General features: G+C 53.8%; 3 protein-coding genes across 4 annotated transcripts; 1 reads left to right on the top strand and 2 right to left on the bottom strand.

Moving 5' to 3' along the window:
- The first annotated feature begins 1,118 nt into the window (after window positions 1–1,118).
- Window positions 1,119–5,453, top strand: TM4SF19 (transmembrane 4 L six family member 19). Its single transcript, XM_039728009.1, has 5 exons — window positions 1,119–1,146; window positions 2,782–2,962; window positions 3,063–3,131; window positions 4,004–4,182; window positions 4,993–5,453. The coding sequence occupies exons 2-5, from the start codon at window positions 2,789–2,791 to the stop codon at window positions 5,177–5,179; spliced, it is 609 nt and encodes a 202-aa protein (XP_039583943.1). The 5' UTR covers window positions 1,119–1,146; window positions 2,782–2,788; the 3' UTR covers window positions 5,180–5,453.
- Window positions 5,200–10,390, bottom strand: NEU4 (neuraminidase 4). 2 transcript variants are annotated; one of them, XR_005629688.1, is made up of 4 exons: window positions 9,254–9,482; window positions 8,685–8,940; window positions 7,157–8,269; window positions 5,200–5,660 (listed from the first exon to the last, which is right to left on the bottom strand). XR_005629688.1 is itself a non-coding variant. In XM_039728006.1 (4 exons), the coding sequence occupies exons 2-4, from the start codon at window positions 9,452–9,454 to the stop codon at window positions 7,239–7,241; spliced, it is 1,488 nt and encodes a 495-aa protein (XP_039583940.1). In that variant the 5' UTR covers window positions 9,455–9,459; window positions 10,290–10,390; the 3' UTR covers window positions 5,692–7,238. The 2 variants fall into 2 exon arrangements, 1 of the variants encoding a protein (XP_039583940.1); XM_039728006.1 differs by lacking the exon at window positions 5,200–5,660 and adding an exon at window positions 10,290–10,390 and having other exon boundaries at window positions 5,692–8,269; window positions 9,254–9,459.
- Window positions 10,391–12,225: 1,835 nt separating this feature from the next.
- GAL3ST2 (galactose-3-O-sulfotransferase 2) lies at window positions 12,226–20,946 on the bottom strand. The gene is made up of 5 exons (XM_039728007.1): window positions 19,753–20,946; window positions 18,565–19,052; window positions 13,888–13,974; window positions 13,192–13,471; window positions 12,226–13,117 (listed from the first exon to the last, which is right to left on the bottom strand). The coding sequence occupies exons 2-5, from the start codon at window positions 18,684–18,686 to the stop codon at window positions 12,257–12,259; spliced, it is 1,350 nt and encodes a 449-aa protein (XP_039583941.1). The 5' UTR covers window positions 18,687–19,052; window positions 19,753–20,946; the 3' UTR covers window positions 12,226–12,256.
- Between the last annotated feature and the right edge of the window lie 1,659 nt (window positions 20,947–22,605).

Genomic DNA, 22,605 nt, shown 5'->3' with positions numbered 1-22,605 from the left:
TGTATGTGTTGTCTGCCTTCATTTTGGAGACTGATTTGTTTAATTTAAGGGTGAAATACCCTGACATTAACTCAGGTGCTTGAGCCCAGTGCTGAGACTGTCAGGGTCTCAGGTTCAATCCCTGCATGGGTTGGACTCCATGATCCTGCTGGGTCCTTTCCTCCTCAGACTATTCTGAGATTCTGTGACTAAAATGGGGATTCCTCTCCTGGTGCCAACTCTGATTTTCCTTTCAGAGGAATAATCTGCTCCTCAGCTCTTTTTCACAAGAGGAATGGAATTGCCTGCTGTAACTCACCTCACCCATTCATCTTTTCCCATGTGGCTCTTTGAACTCTTCTTTGAGTTCTTCCTTCTGCCTGCACAGCCCACGAGCCATTCTTCTCTTTGCTTGTGCCACCTGCAACTCCTCTGCCAACAAAACTGCCCCTTTTTGCCATTTTTTGGTGCTACTGTTTCCCTGACTCCTGTTCTCAGACTCAGAGGTCATTGATGTTCTCCTGCTCCTGGTCCTGACCTTCTCTGTGGGAATTGGAGTTTCCCTGTGGCACATTAACTGCCAGCCATGGCAGATAGGAAATGCTGATATCTGAGGATTTATAATAATGAAGATATCAAGAAATAACCTTCCTCTTTCAATCTGATTAGCAAGGCATGAGACACACACGTGGTGGGGATGCACTCAGCACCTGAGGAAAAGCTGAGACACCTGTGAGGAAGCAAAGGGTGGGAGGTTGGAGCCAGTGGACACAAGGGAATGTTTGTTCTGAAGATTTTAGTGAAATATTAGAGAGGAAAGCATCATCCCAACAGGTTGTTCCAGGAGCAGCAATGTTCCCTACTCAGGCAGTGGTTGAGGCATTCAGTGCAGATGTGGTAGAAGCCTTAAAATCTGAGGGTGTGCCTGTTTTGCTGAGCTGTGCCAGTGTGAATTCTGAAATGGGGAAGAGCCAGCAGAGGCTGGCTCATGCAGCCACTCATCCTTCCCTGGATGGGGACATGGCCAGAGGGTCATGGCCTGGTGGGCGGCCCTGGGGGGGCAGGAGGGAGGGGAGCACTCCCTGAGCTGTCATAAATAGTCACCCATGGGTGATGTCCCTGGGCCAGGGCTCAGCCAGGGCTGGACACTGCTGCTCTGCTCTCCAGGTAAGCTGGGAAGGGGGGAGAAGCTCCCTGGGCTCTGCTGGAATCCCTGTGCTTTTGGTCGTGGAGGTGTGCTGGCAGAAGGGTGTCCTGCTTTCCTGATGGACACAGGACCACCTGCACTTTGGCTTTGCCTCCCTGCACGGGGGTTTGTCTGTGTTGGCCGAGGAGCTGCGTGCTCAGGGGAGCTTTGGAAGGGACAGCATTCCCTGGGAGAAAGAGACCTCCTGCCATCCCCAGGGAGAGGGCAGCGGTGGAGGGGAAGGAGAGTGCTTGGAGAGGTGGAGGGGAGATGAGCAGAAAGGTGAGAGCCCGGGCTGTGAGCTCAGAGGAGCAGGAGCTGCTCCAGAAGGTGGTGGGGAGGTGGGACTCACAGAGGGCACTCATGGATGTGGCAGGAAACAACCACACACAGTCCCTGGGCTGTGTGGAGCCACACACAATCCCTGGGCTGCAAGGAGGACCTCACTGGGGGCAAGAGGCCCTAAATTCCCTGTAACCAAGGCAGGGAGGATGGAGATCAAGAGAGGTGGGATTCCAGGACATGTGGAGCTGATGGTGCCCCTCAGGGGTCTCAGAGCCCTGTCCCTCCATGCTCTGCCCTCCCCAGGGCTCTGCTGGCACTGGCGTGGCTGATCCCCCTGTTCTGGTGTCCCCCAGCCCCTCGGGCAGTGCCAGGGCTGGATGTGCTGCCCTGGCTGCTCCTCCCTGGCCTGGAGCCCTGCAGGAGGGGCTGAGCTGCTCTTCCCACAGAGCCGACCCCGCTGTGCCACAGCCACTTCTGCTTTGGAAAGCCAGAGCAAGAACCAGTGGAGCTGGGGAACTTGTGCAAAATGGGCTGCAATTGAGCAGGAAAGGGGAAAATGTGTTAGCACAACTTCTAGCCAAGAGATCTCAGGCTAGAAAACAGCTGGGAGCCAGGGCAACAGCAAACCATGCTGTTTTCAGCAGTGCCAGAGTGACCAAAGGGCATCCTGTACAGAAAGGGTCTTGTAGGTGCAGAAGAGAGGCAGTTTTGGACAAGGTATCCAAAATACCTTGGGCACCTGGGCAGGTGCTTTCTAGATAAATTCATAATTTAATAAGATGCCAGTGGAATTGGAGGATAGGTAATAATGTTTTCTTAATGAAATGTAATTGGTTTCACATACTCAGACCTATGGCAGGGACAGGGATGGAATTGCTGTTGGATTTGATTGGAGACCAATGTGCTTTCACAAGCCCTTGTACAGGATTTTCCCTCTTTCCTGGCTCCCTCCTGCTCATTGTAAACACTGAAAGCCAAACTGAGCTGTGGTAGGTGCTTGGCTCCCTGCAGTAACATTTCCACACAATCTCAGACTGGTTTTGGTAGGAAGGCACCTTAAAGACCATCCTCCCCTGCCAGGAGCTGGGACACATTCTGGAAGAGCCACACAGGTGTTGGGGTTTGGTGTGGGAACACCAGTGCCCATTTGGCAAAGAATTTCCATTGGAAATTGCCCTCAGGTAGGGGCAATGCCAGGGGCACTGACACCCAAAAGCCCAACCCAGCCCCGCAGCTGTGAGAGGGGCTCGGGCTGGGGCAGCCTCGGGGCGCTGCGGGGCCAAACTCAGCCCCTTCCTCCCCTCCTCCTCCTCCTCCCCGTGCCCCTGCAGGACAGCCATGTGCGTGGGGAAGTGCAGCCGGATCGTGGGGCCCTGCCTGCTGGTGCTGGGCACGCTCTCGGCGGCAGCCAGCATCCTCCTGCTGTTCCCCGGCGGAGCATCCCGGTACCTGCGGGAGGGGCGCATCGGCAGCCACGCCCGGGCCGTGCCGGGGCTCTGGGGCGGCATCGCCGTGAGTACCGCGGGCAGAGCCCGCCCTGGAGCCGGGCCGGAGGGATGGAGCAGGGCAGCTGGCTCCCCTTTGTCCCCCAGCTGTGCTTTTGTCCCCGCAGGTGCTGCTGGCAGGGATCCACGTCACGGCGCTGGGCTGGCAGCGCTGCGGCTGCTCCGCCCGCCACAGCGTAAGCCAGGGCCGGGAGCCGAGCCGGGCAGGGCGGGGGTGTGTGCCAGCTCTGCAGGGCCCCGCATGGGACAGGGCAGGGACACTCCTCTGCCATGGCCCCATGATGGCACAGGGCAAGGACTCTGCTCTGCCAGGGCCCCGCGGTGGCACGGGACAGGGACACTCCTCTGCCATGGCCCCACAGGGGGACAGGGAAGGGACCCTCCTCTGCCATCCCCTGCACTGGGACAGGGCAGGGACACTCCCCTTCCATGGCCCCAGGGTTGGACAGGGCAGGGACCCTGCTCTGCCATGGCCCCACCTGGGACAGGGCAGGGATCCTCGTTTGCCATGACCCTGCGTTGGCACGGGGCAGGGACCCTCCTGTGCCATGACCCTGCGTTGGCACAGGGCAGAGACCATCCTCTGCCATGGCCCCGTGATGGCACAGGGCAGGGACACTCCCCTTCCATGGCCCTGCCTTGTCACAGGGCAGGAACACTCCCCTTCCATGGCCTTGAGTTGGCACAGGGCAGGGACCCTGCTCTGCCACGTGGGGGTTGTGGCGGGTCCCCTCCCCTGTGCAGGGCACAGACCCTTTCCCCGGTGCCACGGTGGGATGCGGTGAACGCCCCCCGTCCCCCGGCGGGCCCTGAGGCAGGGTGCTGCTCTCCTATGGCAGGGTGTCACCTCCCCAGGGGACAGGGCTGGGATGGGCTCTGCAGGTCCCTGTCCCTCCTCCCTGCCCACGCCTGCCACTCCAGCAGTGCCTCCATCCTCAGCCACAGCTGGGGAGGGCAGTTTGCAGCTTCCCCCCTCCCAAACTCTGCTGCCAAGGCGCGGCTGCTTTTGGTGCCCCCTGATCCGAGCGTGCCCGCCGTGTCCCTGCAGGCGTTCCTCTCGGTGGTGCTGTCCAAGCTGGCGCTGCTGGGCGCTGCCGCCTGCTTCGTGCTCTGCGGCGTGGGGCTGACCAACGGGCCCCTGTGCCTCTACAACAGCCCCGGGCCCGGGCACCCGGCCCTCTGGGGCTACCCCTTCCTGGATGCCACTGAGCAGGGGCCTGACGCCAGGTGAGGGCTGCATCGCCACTGCCTCATCCGTTTATTGCTAATTAAGGGGATTAATGGAGGGATGGGGGGGTGCTTGCTGGTGGTGGTTGGTGCAATTCGCTGGTAGCTCGAGGAATCCTCACCTTGCATGGGTCTCTACGTGGTGCTTTCCATCCTCATCACCCTCTCACCTCCCAGCTGAAGCAATTGTAATATCAAGTAACAGATTAGAACTCAAATAAGACGTTGCAGCACTGTTTGCTAGTTTATTATCAAGTGGAATCATCCCTTTGTGTTCACTGTTTGAACCCCACTGCTCCCATTTCTTTACTTCAGACTCTTACCAACATTTCATCATATCTGAACCCGTGGTTAATGTTTTATTCCAATGTTTTTGCACTGGAACATCTTGACATTAGCTTCCGTGTTTTTGCTTCCAGTGGTCAGGTCAGTTCTGGGAGAGATGGCAGAATTAGTTCTTGTATAGGTTTCTTTCCCTCCTGTCACTGTATGTGCTACAAAATAATTCTGTTCTCTTTTTAGATTCACACACATCGTCCTTCTAACCATTCTTTTTCTTGCCTGCTCCTTTCTTTTTGCTTCTAAGCTTTCATTCTGCTCATCCCCTGGATGAAGGATGGAATCACACACATCGTCCTTCTAACCATTCTTTTTCTTGCCTGCTCCTTTCTTTTTTGCTTCTAAGCTATCATTCTGCTCATCCCCTGGATGAAGGACGGGGTGTTTGGGGGGTGTTTCATGGCAGAAAGTGGTGGGATCCTGGACCTGCTGCAGGCAGCATCCTGCATTTTCTCCCTTCCTGTCACACAGGGCTGAGAACTACCTGTACAACCGGAGAACCTGGAGCGTCTGCCTGGAGCCCGAGGGCATCGTCACCTGGCACGTGGTCCTGTTCTCCCTCCTGCTGCTCATCAGCGTGGCCGAGATGGTGCTGGCCCTGCTGCAGATCCTCAATGGCTGCCTGGGCTGCCTCTGTGGCTTCTGTGACGGCAAGTAGGGCCCGTGGCAGTGCCAGGAGGAGGCGTCACCTTGGTGTCACCTCGGCTGTCACTTGGCTGCTGGCACAGGGGGCACAGCAGAGCTGTGACACCAGCCTGGTGCAAGAGCCCCGTGTGAGACTGAGAGAGCCCCCGTGGGGGATGGACACCCAGGGGCTGAAGAGCCAAGGGCTCTCCTGTGCAGATCCTCTGGCTGGGCCAGGTCCCTTCCCCTGGGGCTGGCGGCCGTTTGGGGTTGGGAACTGGCCCAGTAAGGGATGGAGGTGAGGACCTGGCTTCCAGCACCCTGGCATGAGCCCAGCAGCTGCCTCAGCCCCCCTCGTGGTACTGAAAGGAGCAGAGAAGCCATTTCCTGAGCCAGTCTGGAGCATTAGAAAGCAGACACTCCTTATCACAGAGCAGGATGTCTCCTGTAAGCGAATGTGTGTTGTGGAGCTTCACAGCAGGGCTTTGTTCCATCATGATCAGACAGGTTCATTCCTAGAGAGCAATAAACACCACTTTTCCTAGAAGCAGTTTACATGCCTCCATCCCTCCCTGGAAGTCCTCTTTGATCCTAGAGGGTTGTCTGCAGGGGTGTCTGCTGGTTGTACTCACTGAGTGCCCCCACGCTGTGACCTTGCCTTGAATCTCTCAGAGCACAAGCTGCTGTTTCTTGTAAAATAACTTTGCCACAGAAGTCACCATGTTCCTCATTACCTGTTTCTCCACTGGTTCCAGCTGTGTTTAGCATCCTGTCTGCCTACTTTTACACCTTTTTATATCACTTGCTAGTTAGTCTTTAAGTTCTATTTTGCAACTTCAGCGGAGCTGAGAATTTTTATTCTACATATTGTCTCTCATTTGTCAGCCTCCACCCACCCCGGTGGAAAATGAGACATGGTGGTGTCACAGAGTGAAGAGCTGGACACTCTTGTTAATCAGTTTTGTTCATCAGTTCATATTTAGGGTAGCTGAGCTGGTGTTTGTCACCTGCACAGGCCAGGACAGGTGAAGGAGCCCTGAGGAGCTGAGCTGGGGCACTCGGATGGAGTCGTGCTGGGGGAGGCAGAGCAGGAATTGAGGTGTAACCCCCAAAGTTCAGTCACACACCAGTGTCAGGAGCAGCTGCTGCTCATTCCCCAGAGCAGGACCCCACTCCTGTGCTCAACCCCTTCCCCATAACCCTTACAGGTTTAACCCAGCATGGGCCTGAGCCTGATGGGCTGGGAGAGGGTTTGTCCCCACACTGACAAGGGTCAGGAGAGCAGTGATGGCCACGGCACATTAAAAAACCAAATCCCAGAGCAGACAAAGCAGTAACTGGGCCATGGGGGTGGTTGAACCCCAGCTGGCACCTGAGCACCACCCAGCCACTCACCCCCATGCCATGGGAGGCTGAGAGAATTGGAGGGGTAGAAGTGAGACATCTCCTGTGTTGACATAAAAACACTTTAATTGAAATAATAAATTGTAATAAAAAGAAAAATAATGAAGAGAGAGAACTAAAAGCCCAGACAGACAAGTAATGCAATACAAATATTTCTTTATCATCAGCCCAAATATAAACCCCAGCCCCATCCCAGCTACAGTAAAGGAACAGAACTTTACCCCAGCCCAAACCCTCAGAGTGCCTTCAGAGATGCCATTGAGAAAAGCCTTTTCATGAAAAAGAAAGAATTTAACATTATATACCATATTTATATAGCATAACTATTTATAACAAGGGGAGGAAAGCCCTCAGAGCAGGGTGGTGGTACCAGGTGTGGCACAGCTGGAGCACCACATCCCCCTGAGCCAGCACCTGGCACTCAGGGCTGGCACAGGGTACCCCTGGCTGCCTCCCCCTGCACTGCTGCTGTTGCCCCCCAGTATCTGCTTCCAGAGGTGGCTCTTGCTTGGAGAGGAGCCCGGGGGCAAAAGCCTCCCTACCCAAACCAGAATTTAAAAAATAGCAATAAAAACGAGATAACCCCAGTGTGGGGACAGCAACACACCTCTGTGCCGTGTGGCCGTGCTGGATGGTGGCAGGACCCAGCCTGTGGGTGGATGCTCCAGGATCCAGCGCTGGGGTGGGCTCTAGGAGACCAGGCAGCTCCTCTTCCTCCTCCTCCTCCTCTTCCCCGCGCGGCGCCGCCGGGGAGCCGCGGCCGTCAGGGGGATGTTCTGGAGCACGTCGTGCAGCGTGAACATGCTGAAGGAGATCTGCTCGTAGGGAGACCTCACGCCGTTCTCATAGAGGCAGGCGAAGGCGATGGCCGTGCCGCCGGCCAGCGGCGCGTCCCGGAGCGGCAGCTCCATGTACGCCAGGTCCGAGTAGGCGCTCGGGCCCTCGTAGATGACCCAGGGCTCTGTCCAGCTCTCTGCATCCCTGGGGAAGGTGCTCAGGTGAACCCCCATGTTCACCCGCGACATGGAGCTGGTGGGGTGGGAGTAGAGGATCCACGTTGGCGCTTGGAAGAAGGGAGTGGAGCTGGGGGGTGCTGCAGAGTCTCCCTGGACCAGGGTGGCGTTGTGGGGGTCATCGAGATGCCCAGGGGTGGGACAGTCCTCACTGGCCTCATCTGGCTCGTGGTGGTTGCCAGCGGGCAGCTCAGCACCTCCTGCCTGTTGGTGCCCAAACCTCTGGAGCGCCCCAGGAAGCCACCGGCAAACTGAGCCTCGGGAGGACACCCCGCTGTCCCGGGAGGCCGTGGGGACGTACAGGAGTGGCGCGGGGAAGCCAATGACACTGCCGTGACAGCCGTGGGGAGGCTCCACCAGCCGCTGCACCAGCTGCCCCCCGTGGAACACAGCCCCGTCATCCGTGCTGAGCGCCTGCACCCTGAAGCCCAGGGGGCTGCGGGCGTTGCAGTAGAGGACGTTGGATCCGTCCTCCTCATCCACGGAGACCAGCTGGCACTCGCCTGTCTGCAGGTTGGGGATGAACTCCCCGAAGCGCCAGGCGCGGCCGTGGTCGTCGCTGTAGAAGGCGAAGGAGTGCGGAGTGGTCTTGCAGAGCTGCCCGAAGCACTCCTTGCAGTCGATGTGGTAGCTGTAGGCGGGCACCAGCAGCCGGCCCGAGCGCAGCTGGATGCCGTGCCCGGGGCCCAGCGCAAACGTCGCCCAGTCTGGGGAGCACAGGTGGGGTGGGATGAGGGTGGCATGGGGTCAGGAGGGACCACCACGCTGCTGCCCTGCCATGCCCAACGTGGGAGGGTCCCCAGGGCTTCTTCTCAGCCAAGCCAAGCCAAGCGGTGGGGTGGGAGGGCAACAGAGCCCAGTGCTGCCTGGCTGTCCTCACACATGCTCCTACCCATGGCTATGGGGCCTCTCCATCTTCTCCCCATTCCCAGTAACTGGTACAGATACTCCCTCCATCCCTTCTCCCCTCTGCTTGAGGTCCTCTTCCACCTTTTTGGAAGTTTGTGGGATTCCTATGTCAAAGTCACCCGTGGTAACACCACTGGTGGCTCCAGGAGACCAAAACCCAGGGCCACCCCCGTGCTGGCTGCCCTCCCCTCGCCTCACCCCTGCAGCTGGTACCTTTGATGGTCGCTCCAATGACCTGCTGGGTCAGGTCTGTGGCTGTGCTCCAGCTCAGGCCCTGGTCAGCGCTGGTGACACAGCAGAGGCGGGTCACATTTTGGCCAGTGACAATCTGGTAGGCTTCGGGCGTCCTGCCCAGCACCGTGATGAAGAAGAGGAAGAGGGTGCCCGTGAACTCATCGTAGAGTGGGCAGGGGTTCATTGAGCGATGGTGCTGCAGCGTTGCTGTCTCCAGCACACGCATGTCTTCCCACTGCCAGGGAGGAGGAGAGGACAGAGAGGGTAAGGACCACCCCACTTTTTTGCCCAGAGCAGTTGTGGCTGCCCCATCCCTGAAGTGTTCCCGGTTTGGTTGGATGTGTCTTGGAGAAACCAGGGATAGCAGAAGGTGGCAGGGCATGCAGCAAGATGGCCTTTGAGATGCCTTCCAACCAAAACCAACCCGTGACCCTGTGACTCACTCCACCCATGCCAGCCTCCCCTCCCCATGTCCTGCCTCCAGCAGCCTGGCTGTGCCACCCCAAGCGATGAGGACAGCCCCAGAGTGTTCCCTGCCCCTGTCCCACCTCCACGTAGCTGCCGTAGATGGTGCCGCGGCGCAGCACCAGCAGGTTGGCGTGGGCATCGTCGGCGCTGAGGCGCTCCTCGGCGAACGCCAGCAGCTTGGCCACGCAGGGCAGGTAGAGCAGGGCGGGCACACGGTACGTGACACCGCTGGACTCCTTCTCAAAGAGCACGGTCCGGGCCGGGAAGTGCCGGGAGCCCATGGCAGCTGCAGCACAAGGATGTGGTGAAGGTGGGGGACCGGCTGCTGAGCGTGGACAGGGGTGTGGGGTTGTTCTTGGAAGGGTTTGGGGTTTAACTTGGTGGGCTTGGATCTGGGTTGAGGGGCAGGGCTGGGGTGGAGAGGGGCTGAGTGCGTCACCACAGCTCAGAGGTGGGTCAGGGCATACGGTACCAGGGAAGATGCTGACCTGGGGACCCCAAAATAAAATGAAATAAAATGAATTTGATCTTTAAGATGCTTGTGTGGGAAATCAAGGCCAGTGAGCAGAGAGCAGGGTGAGAGCTGCAGCTCCCTGCTCCTCAGGGCATACGGTACCAGGGAAGATGCTGACCTGGGGACCCCAAAATAAAATGAAATAACATGAATTTGATCTCTAAGATGCTTGTCTGGGAAATCAAGGCCAGCGAGCAGAGAGCTTCCAGCGGGCACTGGGAGGGCAGAGCCCGCAGACAGCTCCGGAGCAGCCCGGGCTCATCGTGACAGGGGCAGGGAGTGCTCCTGTGCTGCCTCCAGTGCGATGGACCCAGTGGTGCCTTGTTCTCCCTCCTCTGTGGGGGAAGCTGAGGTGCACAGCACGGACAGCGGGGTCCCCAGCTGGGCTGTCCCTGTGGCAGTGGGTCAGAGCTGTTCCCAAACACCTTTCCTTCAGGGACAGGTCAGCTGTCCCCTGCTTATGTCCCTACATTTTCCTGGCGATGACCACCACGGAAGGAGACGGTCATCCACTCCCGGCTCAGCTGGAGCCACTCTCACCTGTGGTTTCATCAGGAGCTTTTGCCGATTCAGCACCCCCCGGAGAAAGCGAAGGCACTCACCGGCTGCTGCTCAGCTGTCCCTCTGTCCCTCGGCCCCAGCACGGAGCAGCGCCGGCTTTCCGCAGAGCTGTCGCCTCGGTGCTTGGCCGCCACCCCTCTCCCCCAGGGTCCCCCTCCGCTGGGTCACGGGGCTCCCCGGCACGAATCCCTGACTCAGCAGCGGCGCTGCGGCGGCGCCCGGGCCACAAAGGCTCCGTGATGGGGGCCCCGCGCTGCCGAGCCCTGCTCGGACCCGGGAGGGGAAACAAGGGCATCCAAGAATCTCCTGCCTCAGTTTCCCTGCTCCTGCAGGCTGGGAGAGGCTGCACTTCCCTGTCCAGGGGCTCCAGCCCATGTTCACCACAGCCCACCCTGCTGTGAGCTCCCCAGCCTGGGAGCTGTGCTCCGGAGGGTCCCAGCCCTCTCAGCCTCTCCAGGATCCCCAGCGCTGTTGGGACCCCCAGCACCACAGAATCCACAAACTTCCCAGGAACCCCAGCCCTCCCAGGATCCCCAGTCTTCCCAGGACCCCCACCTGCACACAGATCAGCTACTAAGAGACCATTTTTATACCTATATTCTAATATTCCATCTCTGTGATCAGTTTAGCTAAAAGGGTTTGACAAAATTCCTATGGCAAATCACGGAGCAGAAGCTCCAAGGGGAAAGCTGAGGTGGAGGCTGCAGACCACGTGTGGCTCCAGCAGCTCTGCCTGGCTGCTACAAAAGCCTCGGGTTAATTTTAGTGAAGCAAAGTGCTTTTAATCTGGGTTGTTCCTGCTGGGCACCTGGGCTGGTTAACCCCTGCCCCAGCTGCTAAACACAAGTGAGGAAAATCCTGGCTCTGCTTCTCACCCCTCTCCCCTGACAGCAGCACTCCTGCTTCCCAGCTGGAGCTGCTGCCCCACAGCTTCACACCCAAGGCAACACCTGGACCCCAGATCCATCCTCCCCATCCTGCCTTCCAGGGCCCTGCTGCTGGGGCAGGGAGGTTTGCGGGGATGGCAGCACCAAGCCAAATGGATTTGGCGTCACTGCTTGTCATCTGTTCCCAACACATCTGGCAGTGCCAATTTACACTGATAAACCCCAGGGTTTTAAAGCTGGGCCAGCTTTATCTCCTCCTGCTCGTGCTGGTCAGGGCAGCAGCAGGGACCTGGATGCACCAGTGTGCCCAAAGCTGTGCCTCACTCCATCCCCTCCTAATCCTTGCTGGAGAGTTTGGCCAACACAGCAATGGGAGCCCCAAAAAAGTGTCTGCTTTGCCAAAAAAGGGCTTTGGGGATGCTGCACCCAAAGGAACATCCATGCCCAGGCACCCTTGCCTGAGGGGCAGAACCACAAAACCTCCTCCCAGGGGAGCACCAAGCTCTCCACATGTGACACAGGCCCATTCACCTGGTGACACATGTGAGAGGCACGGCTTACACGCCACTGGGCAAGGCAGCCAGCCTGCCTGGCCCTGGGCAGGATGCCTGGGGCTCCCACAGCAAAGGCAGCTCCAGCAGTGTGTGGTGGTTGGTCCTCACTCAGCGTGGACGCTGCTGGATGGGACACCCACCATCTCTCCTGCTTCTCTGAGCACTCTGTCCCCTTGTCACACCCCCCTCACTTCCCTCCCCTAAACCCTCCAAATTCAGGACTTGCTCCAGTGAGCTGTGACCAGACTGATGCAACGATGGAGATCAAATAAAATCAAATGAAGGCAAATGATCAACTTCCTGATTAATGATTAAGAGGCTGGAATGTCTTGGCCAGCTGCAGCCAGCCTGGCTCCCTCCAGCCAGGAGCAGGCAGGTGAGATCACCCAGGATCTGGACAATGCAAAGCCTTTGGCTCAAGGTCCCCAAAAAGAGACCAACCACCAACTTGGTGTCCCTAAACAAAGCCCCCACGGCCTCCCCCTCATGCACAAGAGTCCTGTGGGTCAGTTTCATGTCAGAAAAGGGGTGATGCAAAGCAGTGGGAAGCCACAGTTGCCACATGTTCTAGTTGGACCCTGGGAGCTGCATCTTCTCCTGGAGACTGGTCCACAGCAATGGCAATCCCACATCTTTCCTCTTCTTGTGTGGGTGTTGGACAGCATAAAGGTAGGACGTGTACTGGAGCTCTGGTATGACCATTTTCTGGCAGGTTCTCAGAGTTGTGTTGTCCAAGTCTTGTTTGATGTTGTAACCCAGGATATTTGCAGCCCCTGACTGGAAAGGCAGGAGAGCTTTATTCCTGATGTGATCCTTCCTCACTGCCTCCTGCTCTGACAGACAAGTCTCCATGAGCTCCTTCTGTCTGGTCCGCAGGTGATCCACCTCCTTTTCCAGCACCTCCAGCCCTATGGTCTCCTCAATTCTCCTCCAGAAGCTCTGGTTGAAGTGCAGGTAGAGCTTCCAGTCCAGCGAGCACCAGGCTTTTATCTGCTCCTCACTTTCCGGAGTCAACGTCTGGACAGTGTCCTGGCTTCTGGAATTGAGCTTGAAGTAAATCACATCATCCAGATCCCAGCACAAAGTGTGCTTCAAGAGGATCATGGACTCATCAAAGTAGTCTGCTATCAAGATGAGGTGGAAGTTCTGCTCGATCTCCTCCAGGACAGCCTGGGTGTAGTTCATGTCATCTTTTGCGTTGTTGTCGTAGCCGAAATCAAACCACATGATATTCCTGGCGTAGATGTTTTTCCTGTAATCTGCTGGGTGGTAATACTTTGTGGGTGATTCCAGGAACTCATTCACATCCTTGGAGCTCCTGAAGGCAGGCACATAGTCCTTGTAGTAGATGTAGGAAGACTCCAGCAGAGGAATGGGGTTCCTCAGGATGGAGAAGTAGAAGGTGTTGGCTGCCATCACCTTTTTTACCTATTTGTGGGAGGAAGAAGAGGTTAGTCCTGTCCCAGCCAAGTTTCTCCTCAGGTGTCAGGGCTCTTTCTTACCTCCAGGGGGTTAAACCGCAGGTGATTGCACATGATGTTGTAATTTTGGCCTATGGTTTCAAAGCCCTCCACAAAGTGGGCCACGAAAGTCCTTGGGTATCCCAGGTGGAAGAGCTGGTCAGCAGGGAGGGCCACAGTGAGGTTGTACCTCTCTGCAAACCTGAACATGATGTTGAGCACAGTGCTGCTGGCAGTCTTGTGGGTTTTGAGGAACATGACGTTTGTCTTGGCATGGCACGGCGTGGGAGGGATCAGCAGCTCCTCGTGGCTCTTTGAGATTCTGCAGGAAGGGGACAGATGGGGCAAAGAGACTCTCTGGGGCTGCACCCCACCTCTGAGACCTGGCAAAGCCAAGCCCAGGGGCTCCTCTGACACCACACCTGCAGCTGGTCCAAAGCTGCAGGCAAATCAGCCCCAAGCCTCCAGTGTAGATGTTTTCCCCCTCCAGTTTTCCCCCTCTCCAGACTCTCACTAAAAAGACTTCAGCTCAATCCCCTTTTCCCACACAGCTGACTTTGTCCCAAAGAAGCTGCACTTTTGCTAATTCGATTCCTTCCCCAAACAAGCACCTAGTTTTGAGTCACCTCCCTTTGAACATTAGCCCAAGGCCTTATGAGAAATAAATCAGACGTTAGAGGTCAAGTCCACGTGCTCCAGGTACAGGAAATTATGCAACCTTGCTTCTGCCTCACTTACCTGTAATTCTTACTCTTCACATGGAAGAATCCCGAGAGGCAGGAAAGTCCCAGGCAGAAGCTGAAAACGATGAGACACCTGGCATGCCTGGAAAAAAAGAAGAGTTTCAGTGATTTTTATCCGATAGTCCTTCCCCAAACCACCACATTTACATCTTGTCCTCAGGAATGTGAGCACAGTTTTACATCTCAGTTTTGGCAGCCACCTTTGGACCTTGAGCAGGCGTTAGCAGGCGTTAGAGGCAAGACAGTGAGAAACTGCACTTTCACTGTTGCTCTCCAAATTCAGCCTTTGGCAAGACACAGTGTGCTTCAGGCAGAGCCTAAGCTCTTCCCACAGCCTCCTGCTCTGCTTGGCTGCCTTTTGTTTTGCTTTTCTTTTGGTTTTCTGGGGCTTTAGAGCTTATTCACTATTCAAACTCCTAGATTATTCCACAGAAAACGAGCCCTTTGTAGGGGTATAAAGACTTCCCTAGTGAGAAACCTGAGCAGCTCCTGTAATCACATCACTCCAGAAGATAGGGATTGGGAAAAAAAAACTAAACTGAGGAAAAAATCCACCACACTGAGGTTCTTTTGCAATATAAATACGATTTTTCCAGACAGAAAATCAAACAACCAAACAGCACCTGTAATGGATTTATTACACCCCACTTTGAAATGGGGGGGTGGATAATGATGAGGGAGGAGTCATTTCCAGCACTAATTAAGCAACCACGATGTATCAAGGGTTCCCTGCACATTGCAGGGGGGTGGAATGGGATTGTCTTTAATGTCTCTTCCAATTCAAACAATCCTATGCTACCATGATCACCACCAGTGTACTCCAGCTGGGACACAGAGGGGATCTTTTGAAGGCTTGATGCCCACCTAAAAGGAAGTTTTCACTATCAAGTTTGATCTGACTTCTCTCACCCTAGAAGCTTTTTTAGCTCTGTGTGAATCTCATATTTGCAGGCATGGCCAAAATGCAGCAGATCTGGCTCAGGCTTTACACTGTTTTGAGAAGATATCATCCCAATTTACAGCACGGTATGGTCACACTTGTTTCCACTCTCCAAAAGGAGCAAGCAAGCCTTCAAGTCTTCCTCCAAAAGCCCTTCCCAAAGCCGGGGAGGACCCTCAGCCATAGCTGGTACCAACCTCTGACAGGAATTTGCAGCACATCTTCTGCATGAAGAGTTTCAAGACAGACCTGCAGGCAAGATTTCATCAGGATTTCCAAATTTTTTGGCCTCAGGCCTGTTAGGGGGATGGGAGTGGGACAATCCCCTGTCCTTGGAGATGAGATGGGAGAAGAAAGGCAGAGGAGCTCATGGGCAGTGAGCAGACTACACGCAGCCCCCACACCAATCTTCTTGGTATTTCATTTAAACTGAGGCTGCCTTCTATCTGATGGTTTTCCAAACCACATCACCCTGCCTGCCTGGAGGTCCTTCCTAAGCTGACATCCTCCTGCTGCACCTTTTCTGTCGGGTTTAATGGGTGCAGTAACAGTTCATTTATTAATTTAGGTAGTGTCCCCAAAATGGCAACTCTGAATGATGTTTTATGGGGCAAACAAATCACATACACCCAAAATCATCCTGAAGGCAGATCCAGATCACAATATGCTCTAGAAGAACTATCAATCCCTTCTGCTGCAAGAAGACAGGCTCTGTAGACCTCTGCACCTTATCACCTGAAGGCATCCCACAATATTTTAATAGTTGTTTACTTAAATAAAGGATTACACTGTGCCATTCTGCCTCAAAAATATTCAGACACATTCAGCACACCGAGCCCAGCTCCAGCCTAACTGAATGCTCCCAGAGACCCATTTTAGCTGGATGTGGCCCAAAGAAAACAACAGCTAGATTTTGTCCCTGGAGACACAGGGACGAATGAAGGTTTGAATTATCTAGGCCAAAACTATTTCTTCCTGGAATGGTCAGTTTTAAGGAGCAAGAGTGACTGATCTCTGCAGGACATGGTCCATGTGGCGCCAGTCCCCACGCAGAAATGGCAGAGGTGACAAACAGTGCATTATCATGGCATGGTGCTTGTTCCTGTGCCTGGGATGGATGGATGGGCGGATGATGGATGGATGGATGATGGATGGAGGATGGATGGATGGATGGATGGATGATGGATGGATGGATGATGGGTGGAGGGTGAATGGATGGAGGATGGATGGATGGATGGATGGATGATGGATGGATGGATGATGGGTGGAGGGTGAATGGATGGAGGATGGATGGATGGATGGATGGATGATGGATGGATGGATGATGGGTGGAGGGTGAATGGATGGAGGATGGATGGATGGATGGATGGATGATGGATGGATGGATGATGGGTGGAGGGTGAATGGATGGAGGATGGATGGATGGATGGATGGATGATGGATGGATGGATGATGGGTGGAGGGTGAATGGATGGAGGATGGATGGATGGATGGATGGATGATGGATGGATGGATGATGGGTGGAGGGTGAATGGATGGAGGATGGATGGATGGATGGATGGATGATGGATGGATGGATGATGGGTGGAGGGTGAATGGATGGAGGATGGATGGATGGATGGATGGATGATGGATGGATGGATGATGGGTGGAGGGTGAATGGATGGAGGATGGATGGATGGATGGATGGATGATGGATGGATGGATGATGGGTGGAGGGTGAATGGATGGAGGATGGATGGATGGATGGATGGATGATGGATGGATGGATGATGGGTGGAGGGTGAATGGATGGAGGATGGATGGATGGATGGATGGATGATGGATGGATGGATGATGGGTGGAGGGTGAATGGATGGAGGATGGATGGATGGATGGATGGATGATGGATGGATGGATGATGGGTGGAGGGTGAATGGATGGAGGATGGATGGATGGATGGATGGATGATGGATGGATGGATGATGGGTGGAGGGTGAATGGATGGAGGATGGATGGATGGATGGATGGATGATGGATGGATGGATGATGGGTGGAGGGTGAATGGATGGAGGATGGATGGATGGATGGATGGATGATGGATGGATGGATGATGGGTGGAGGGTGAATGGATGGAGGATGGATGGATGGATGGATGGATGATGGATGGATGGATGATGGGTGGAGGGTGAATGGATGGAGGATGGATGGATGGATGGATGGATGGAGGGATGGAGGGATGGAAAAGGTATCTGCCTTCCAGCCCAGGGAACAAGCAGGGAGTGGTGACACAGAGGGAACCCTGCTGCACCTCAGGCCAGCAAAGGCGAGCAAGGAAGGTGTCCAGAGGAAGAGCCAAGGGCAGGGATTGAGGAGATCCCAGGGAGGAGTGTGGGAAAATGGAGACCCTGGGGATGAGAAGAGGGTTGCAGGTACCCAGGGTGCAGGCCAGTGCACCCATGGAGTCCTGTCCCCATCACCCCCTGGGCTTGGCCACCCACAGTTGCACTGTCAGGGCTGTCACTGGCTCCAGTGTGACATCCCCACACACACCGGCGGAATAAGGTGGCTGAATAAACAAATCTCTCATGCAGCAAACTGATGGCACCTTTCCCTCCTCTTGCAACAAGCCTCCATCATTTCTTCACATCTTGTGCTTGGAAACAGATGAGCTCTTGAAATGTTTTGGGGTTTTTACTGACAGAAAGCGAGTAGGAGCTTCACCTGGAGCATACACAGTGTTTTGAACACTGTGTCACTGCTCTCCCAGAAAATAGCACAGGGCCAGTGTGGGATTTGCTACCAGACCTGCTTCCAGTGTTCATTCCAGAATGAGTAAGACATGACAACTGTTTGAAATTCTGCAGAGAATGATTACATCTCAGGCTCTCTATGCTTCAAATGCATGTAATGGAAATTATGAGAATATCAAGAAGCATTTGGAAAATGCTCTCATGCACTTGGTGTGGTATTTGGGATTGTCCTTTGCAGAAGCAGGAGCTGCACTCGATGATCCCTGTGGATCCCTTCCAGCTCAGAATATTCTGATCCCATGTCTGCAAACCTGCACTGGCATTTCACCCCCACTTGGCCCCCACCACCCTGGCACATCTCTGTGACAGCCTTAAGCTGTGTTCCCTTAGTGTCACACACCCCCTTTGTCACAACACTGCAAGTCTCTGACCTGCACAGCATCATGGAATTGTTTAGGTTGTGAAATACCTCTAAGATCTGGTGAAGCAAAGTTCAAGAGAGAAAGCCCAAATTTGAATGCTGTGCTGAATTTACCTGAACAAGCCTGGAAGACCTTTAAGTAGCACATGGGAGCTGACTGCTGAGACACAAAATTCTAAGAAGCCAAAAAACCCACGGAGCACTTGGCAAGGCTGGTGCCAGAGTTTCCACTTGCCTTTCCAGCCCGTGCTGTGCTATCTTCCCTCTGGGAAGAAAACACGGAAATCTCCCTCTCTTAGAGGTGCAGCTATAGATGCTTTAAGGCTTGGGACGTCTTTCTTGCTCCTTTGGCTTAAGCCGAAAACAACAGACGTCAGCATCAAACTAACAAGGTTCTTTTAAATTAAAAGACCTGGAACGCAGACAAGAAATATCAACGGCAAAATGAATCCCTTCCCTGGAGCAAATTGTAACTAACTCTATAGGTTATTAACAACTTCCAGGGATTACCTGAACCCGACTTCCTGCAAAGCAAGTTTCAGTTTGGCACCCCGAGCACTCGGCACCCTCTGCCCTTACCTTGGAGCGCACCCAGGGCTTTTCATGCTGCTGCGAGCTGGGAAATGTCTCCTTTTGCAAACCGACTCCAGTGCCTGCTCGTCTCCTCTGGCTCTCAGTGGCCAAGTCTCTATTTCTAGCATCCGTTCACTGCTATAAATGGCTGGGATAGGTGAGGACGAAGGGAGTGGCTAGGTGTTTCCAGAAGTGGGTGGGAGTTAATTAATAAGCCATGAAAAGTGCTGGTATCCAGGACATCAACACAGGTATAAAGAGCTGCCTCGGGACACGGCGTTCGCAGCAGCTGTGCTGGGAAGGAAAGGTTGAACTGGGATTCCTTAGAGGGGATCCCTTTCTCTCCTGGCTCACAGCAGGATCTGGGCAGGGGCTGCTGGAGGGCACTGGACCCTTGTCACCCTGCACAACATCACATCGCCAGGGGCCATGGTCAGTGCCTGCTGTCCCTTTTATCTGCTTCTTGCTCGGTGGGTAAGGATAGGAATTCCCTGCTGGACACATTTGGCAAGAGCTAATTAAGGACAACAGCAAAACAGGAATGGCGTTCACCTATGGAAAATTCCTCTTAAAACATTTAGACTTCAAAATTTTTGGTAAAAATGCAATTATTGTAACAGGAGGTTAAGAGCTGAACAGACTTGGCTGTATCCAGGCCTTTGGAGGGAGAAATCTTACCCCTAAAGGGGCATTATTTTATGCCCTATCTCTGGTGTTTTTAACAACTGTTACAATTCATATTATGCAAGGATTTTAGATTCCACTGAGGTTGCTGTACACCAGGACTCCACAAACTGGGTTTGATTGTTTGCATTGGGAGAGTGGAATCTGTCCTGCAGGTCTGGAGGTGGGGTCATCTCCCTGCTCCCCATACTGGGATGAAGCCAATGCTCTCCTCATTTGGGCAACTAAAAGTGTACCCACATCTCCCAGCCTGGATTAGGGGGGATTGAGTTGTTACTTTGCTCTTTTATAGCCATGCTGTATTCCATGCACCTCCTGGTGGTCCCCTTTCCCTCCCCTCACACAGTGCCACCCTTCTAACCTTTGTATGCTGTTGGCCCCCCACCAACAGCCAAATCCTCAGCACTCCAGGATCCTCACCTACATTGCTGCATTTCCAGAGCACCCACGCACACAGCATTTCTTTTCAAATCACAGCTTCCCCAGACCAGCCCCAAGTCCAGTGCTTACCAAGATGCAGAGATTAGCAAGGTGTAGGGTTGCTTTCCTTGAGTTTCTTGGTAGAACCTGAGTCAATGTGCTCTTTTATGGAGAATTTCTAGGGTTACTCTTGGCATAGCACCAGCTGCTGCTGGCAGGGGGGGCACATTTCAGCGACCTCTTTCTCCTGTTACATTACACACGTCAGCTGTGCCATTTCTCGCTCAGGAGCTGGTAGAGCCCACGGATCACAAAAGCCCATTTTTTACACTTTTACAATTGATTCATTGCTCTCTCCTGGGGTGTTGTGCACAAATTGTCAGCTTTGGTTACACCAAAAAAAAAATTATGCCAGGCACGAATACTTGTCCTGATGTGGAGGCGGGTTTCTCAGAGACTGGGGCAGAGAAGGGCAGCCAGGTGACACAGAATTAGTGACTTGGGGTGAGATTCATCACTCCATCCTGCCTCTGCTTCCTCTTGGGGGTCTGGCCCTGGGGGAGTCGGCCCCTTGCAGCAGGATGGGGGGAATCAGAAGGTGGAAATGCAAAAACCTGTGGGTTGTGATAAGAGCAGTTTAACAGGCAAAGCAAAACCTGCACAAGCAAGCAAATCAAAAGGAATTAATTCCCTGCCTCCTGCTGCAGGCCAGTGTTCAGCCATCCCAGGAAAGATGGGCTCCATCACGCGTAACGGTGACTTGGGAACACCCCCATTCCTCCCTCCTCCCCAGCTTTTATTGCTGAGCATGGCCTCCTCCCATGTGAGAGACCTCTGTGCTCAGTCAGGGTCAGCTGTGTCTCCCCCAGCTCCTTGCACACCCCAGCTCCACGCTGGTGAGGAGCAGAATAGACCTTGATGTTGTGTAAGCACCACTGAGCAACAGCTACAACATTCCTGTGCTTCCATCGCTGATCCAAACACAGATCCAGCCACTGTCAAGAAAATTAACTCTATCCCAGCCATAATCCTGTACAGAGAGGCAAAAACAATAGAGAGAGACAAGTCCCTACTGTGCCAGAAGGGCACTGGTTCTTAAGTGTGAAGCATTCACAGCAGCCTAGTATTTAAGTCTGTCTCAGAAAAATTAGAATTTTGGACAAGAAATTCCTGTCACAATGATTCTTTCCAAAAGTACACATACATGTACCCACCCTGTCTCTCCCTCCTATAAACAACAGTGCACCATTATGTGAAAGCATCACTGAGAACACAGAAGTAAAGTCTAGGAAAGATAAAACAACCCTACACTAACTCCTCCCTTGTACTCCCCAGGGAACTGCTCTATTGTTTAGTGAAACAGTAAATCTTACAAGCTTTAGGATCTTCAAGTGTAAGGAAGATGGTTAAATGGAGCTATGCCAGAACTTCCCTGGCCACAGCACAGGGTTGTGTGTCTCCCTCCTGAGAATCCTCTCTGTACACAGCTGAAAAAGAGAATTATGGAAAGTTCCACTTCCCAAAAGGAGCCTCTCATGTGGAAAGTCTGTATTTTACACAGTGATGGTCATTAGTTTAGGGGGAAAAAAGAAAGAATGGTGTAGGAAAAGGGCAGAAAATATAAACAGCCTGATCCGGACAGAACTAGCTGCATCAGCCTATCCTGGCAGAAAGCAAATCCTGCATTTTTATTTTCCAACGACATCATGGACTTCCCATAGCTGTTCATCACCCCACACCCAAGCAGCACAGGCCGACTCTGTTGCACAGGATGTCTTCTCTTTTCACAGAGCCACAGAATTCCAGAACCATTTGGGTTGGGAGAGATCTCCAAGACCACTGGGTGACCAATATCCACCTTGTAACCAGCCCAGAGCACTGAGTGCCATGTCCAGGTATTCCCTGAACACCTCCAGGGATGGGGACTCCAGCACCTCCCTGGGCAGCCCCTGCCAATGCCTGACCACCATTTCCATGACAAAATTCTTCCTCTTTGCAAATGATGGCATTGTTCACTTTGCTTCACCCCAGAAGAGGACAATCAGCTCCTCTCACTCGTCCTGAAGGAGTGGAGAGAAAGGGTTGAATGGACAAGAGTGGAGAGCAGGTACTGGCAGGCCATGGAACATATGGAGGTATTTCTGCCAAAAGCATCCACAAGGCCAAGCTGAGAGAGGTGTGATCTTAGAACTGTATTGAGAAGGTCACTGCAACACATTGCTGAGCACAAGCCAGCATCCTTAGTGCAATCTGACAGGGTGCAGCCTTGTAGAGGTTGTGTTCTGCCTTAAAACAGCAGAAAACACTCTTTAGGATGGTTTTTCTTCAAAGAACAAGGCTGTGGATGGAACATTTATTTCACTGAAAAGCAGGTAGTGGAAAAGATGGCTACTGCATAAGACACCACCTTCCCATCTCTCATGGCATCTAGCAAGGCTTTCCAAACCAGTACACCTGAGGAAAATCCACTAATGGGCTCCCTCTGAGCACAGCCTGAGCCAGCTTATTACCTGTCCCACAGCTCACCCAGGCAGTCCAGGAGAATCACAGAATCACAGGATGGTTTAGGTTGGAAGCTCACCTTGTTCCAAACCCCTGCCATGGGCTGGGGACACCTTCCATTAGGCCAGGCCACTCAAATCCCTGTCCAGCCTGGAGAAGATTGTGGGGAAGAGTATCAATGGCTTTGCTGACATCCACTGCTCTGCCCATGTTGACAAAAAACATCCTTTTGTTGTAAAAGGTTATCAGCTTAGAGACACTATTTACCTTTGGAAAATTCCCTGGCTCTTTGTCATCACCACCTGCTTCACTTGGATACGAGAGCCCAGGCTGTGAGTGACACGTGTCAGTAAATACGGATATGACTAACAAACGCCAAGCAGGCCAGAAGATGAATGATTCACTGCCCTCTGTAGCAGAAAGGTGACAATGTGGTTTTGT

The sequence above is a fragment of the Passer montanus genome, unplaced genomic scaffold (genome assembly GCF_014805655.1).
Source record: "Passer montanus isolate IOZ18808 unplaced genomic scaffold, ASM1480565v1 scaffold63, whole genome shotgun sequence".
NCBI classification, from domain to species: Eukaryota; Metazoa; Chordata; class Aves; order Passeriformes; family Passeridae; genus Passer; species Passer montanus.
This window is presented reverse-complemented; position numbering and strand designations above follow the sequence as displayed.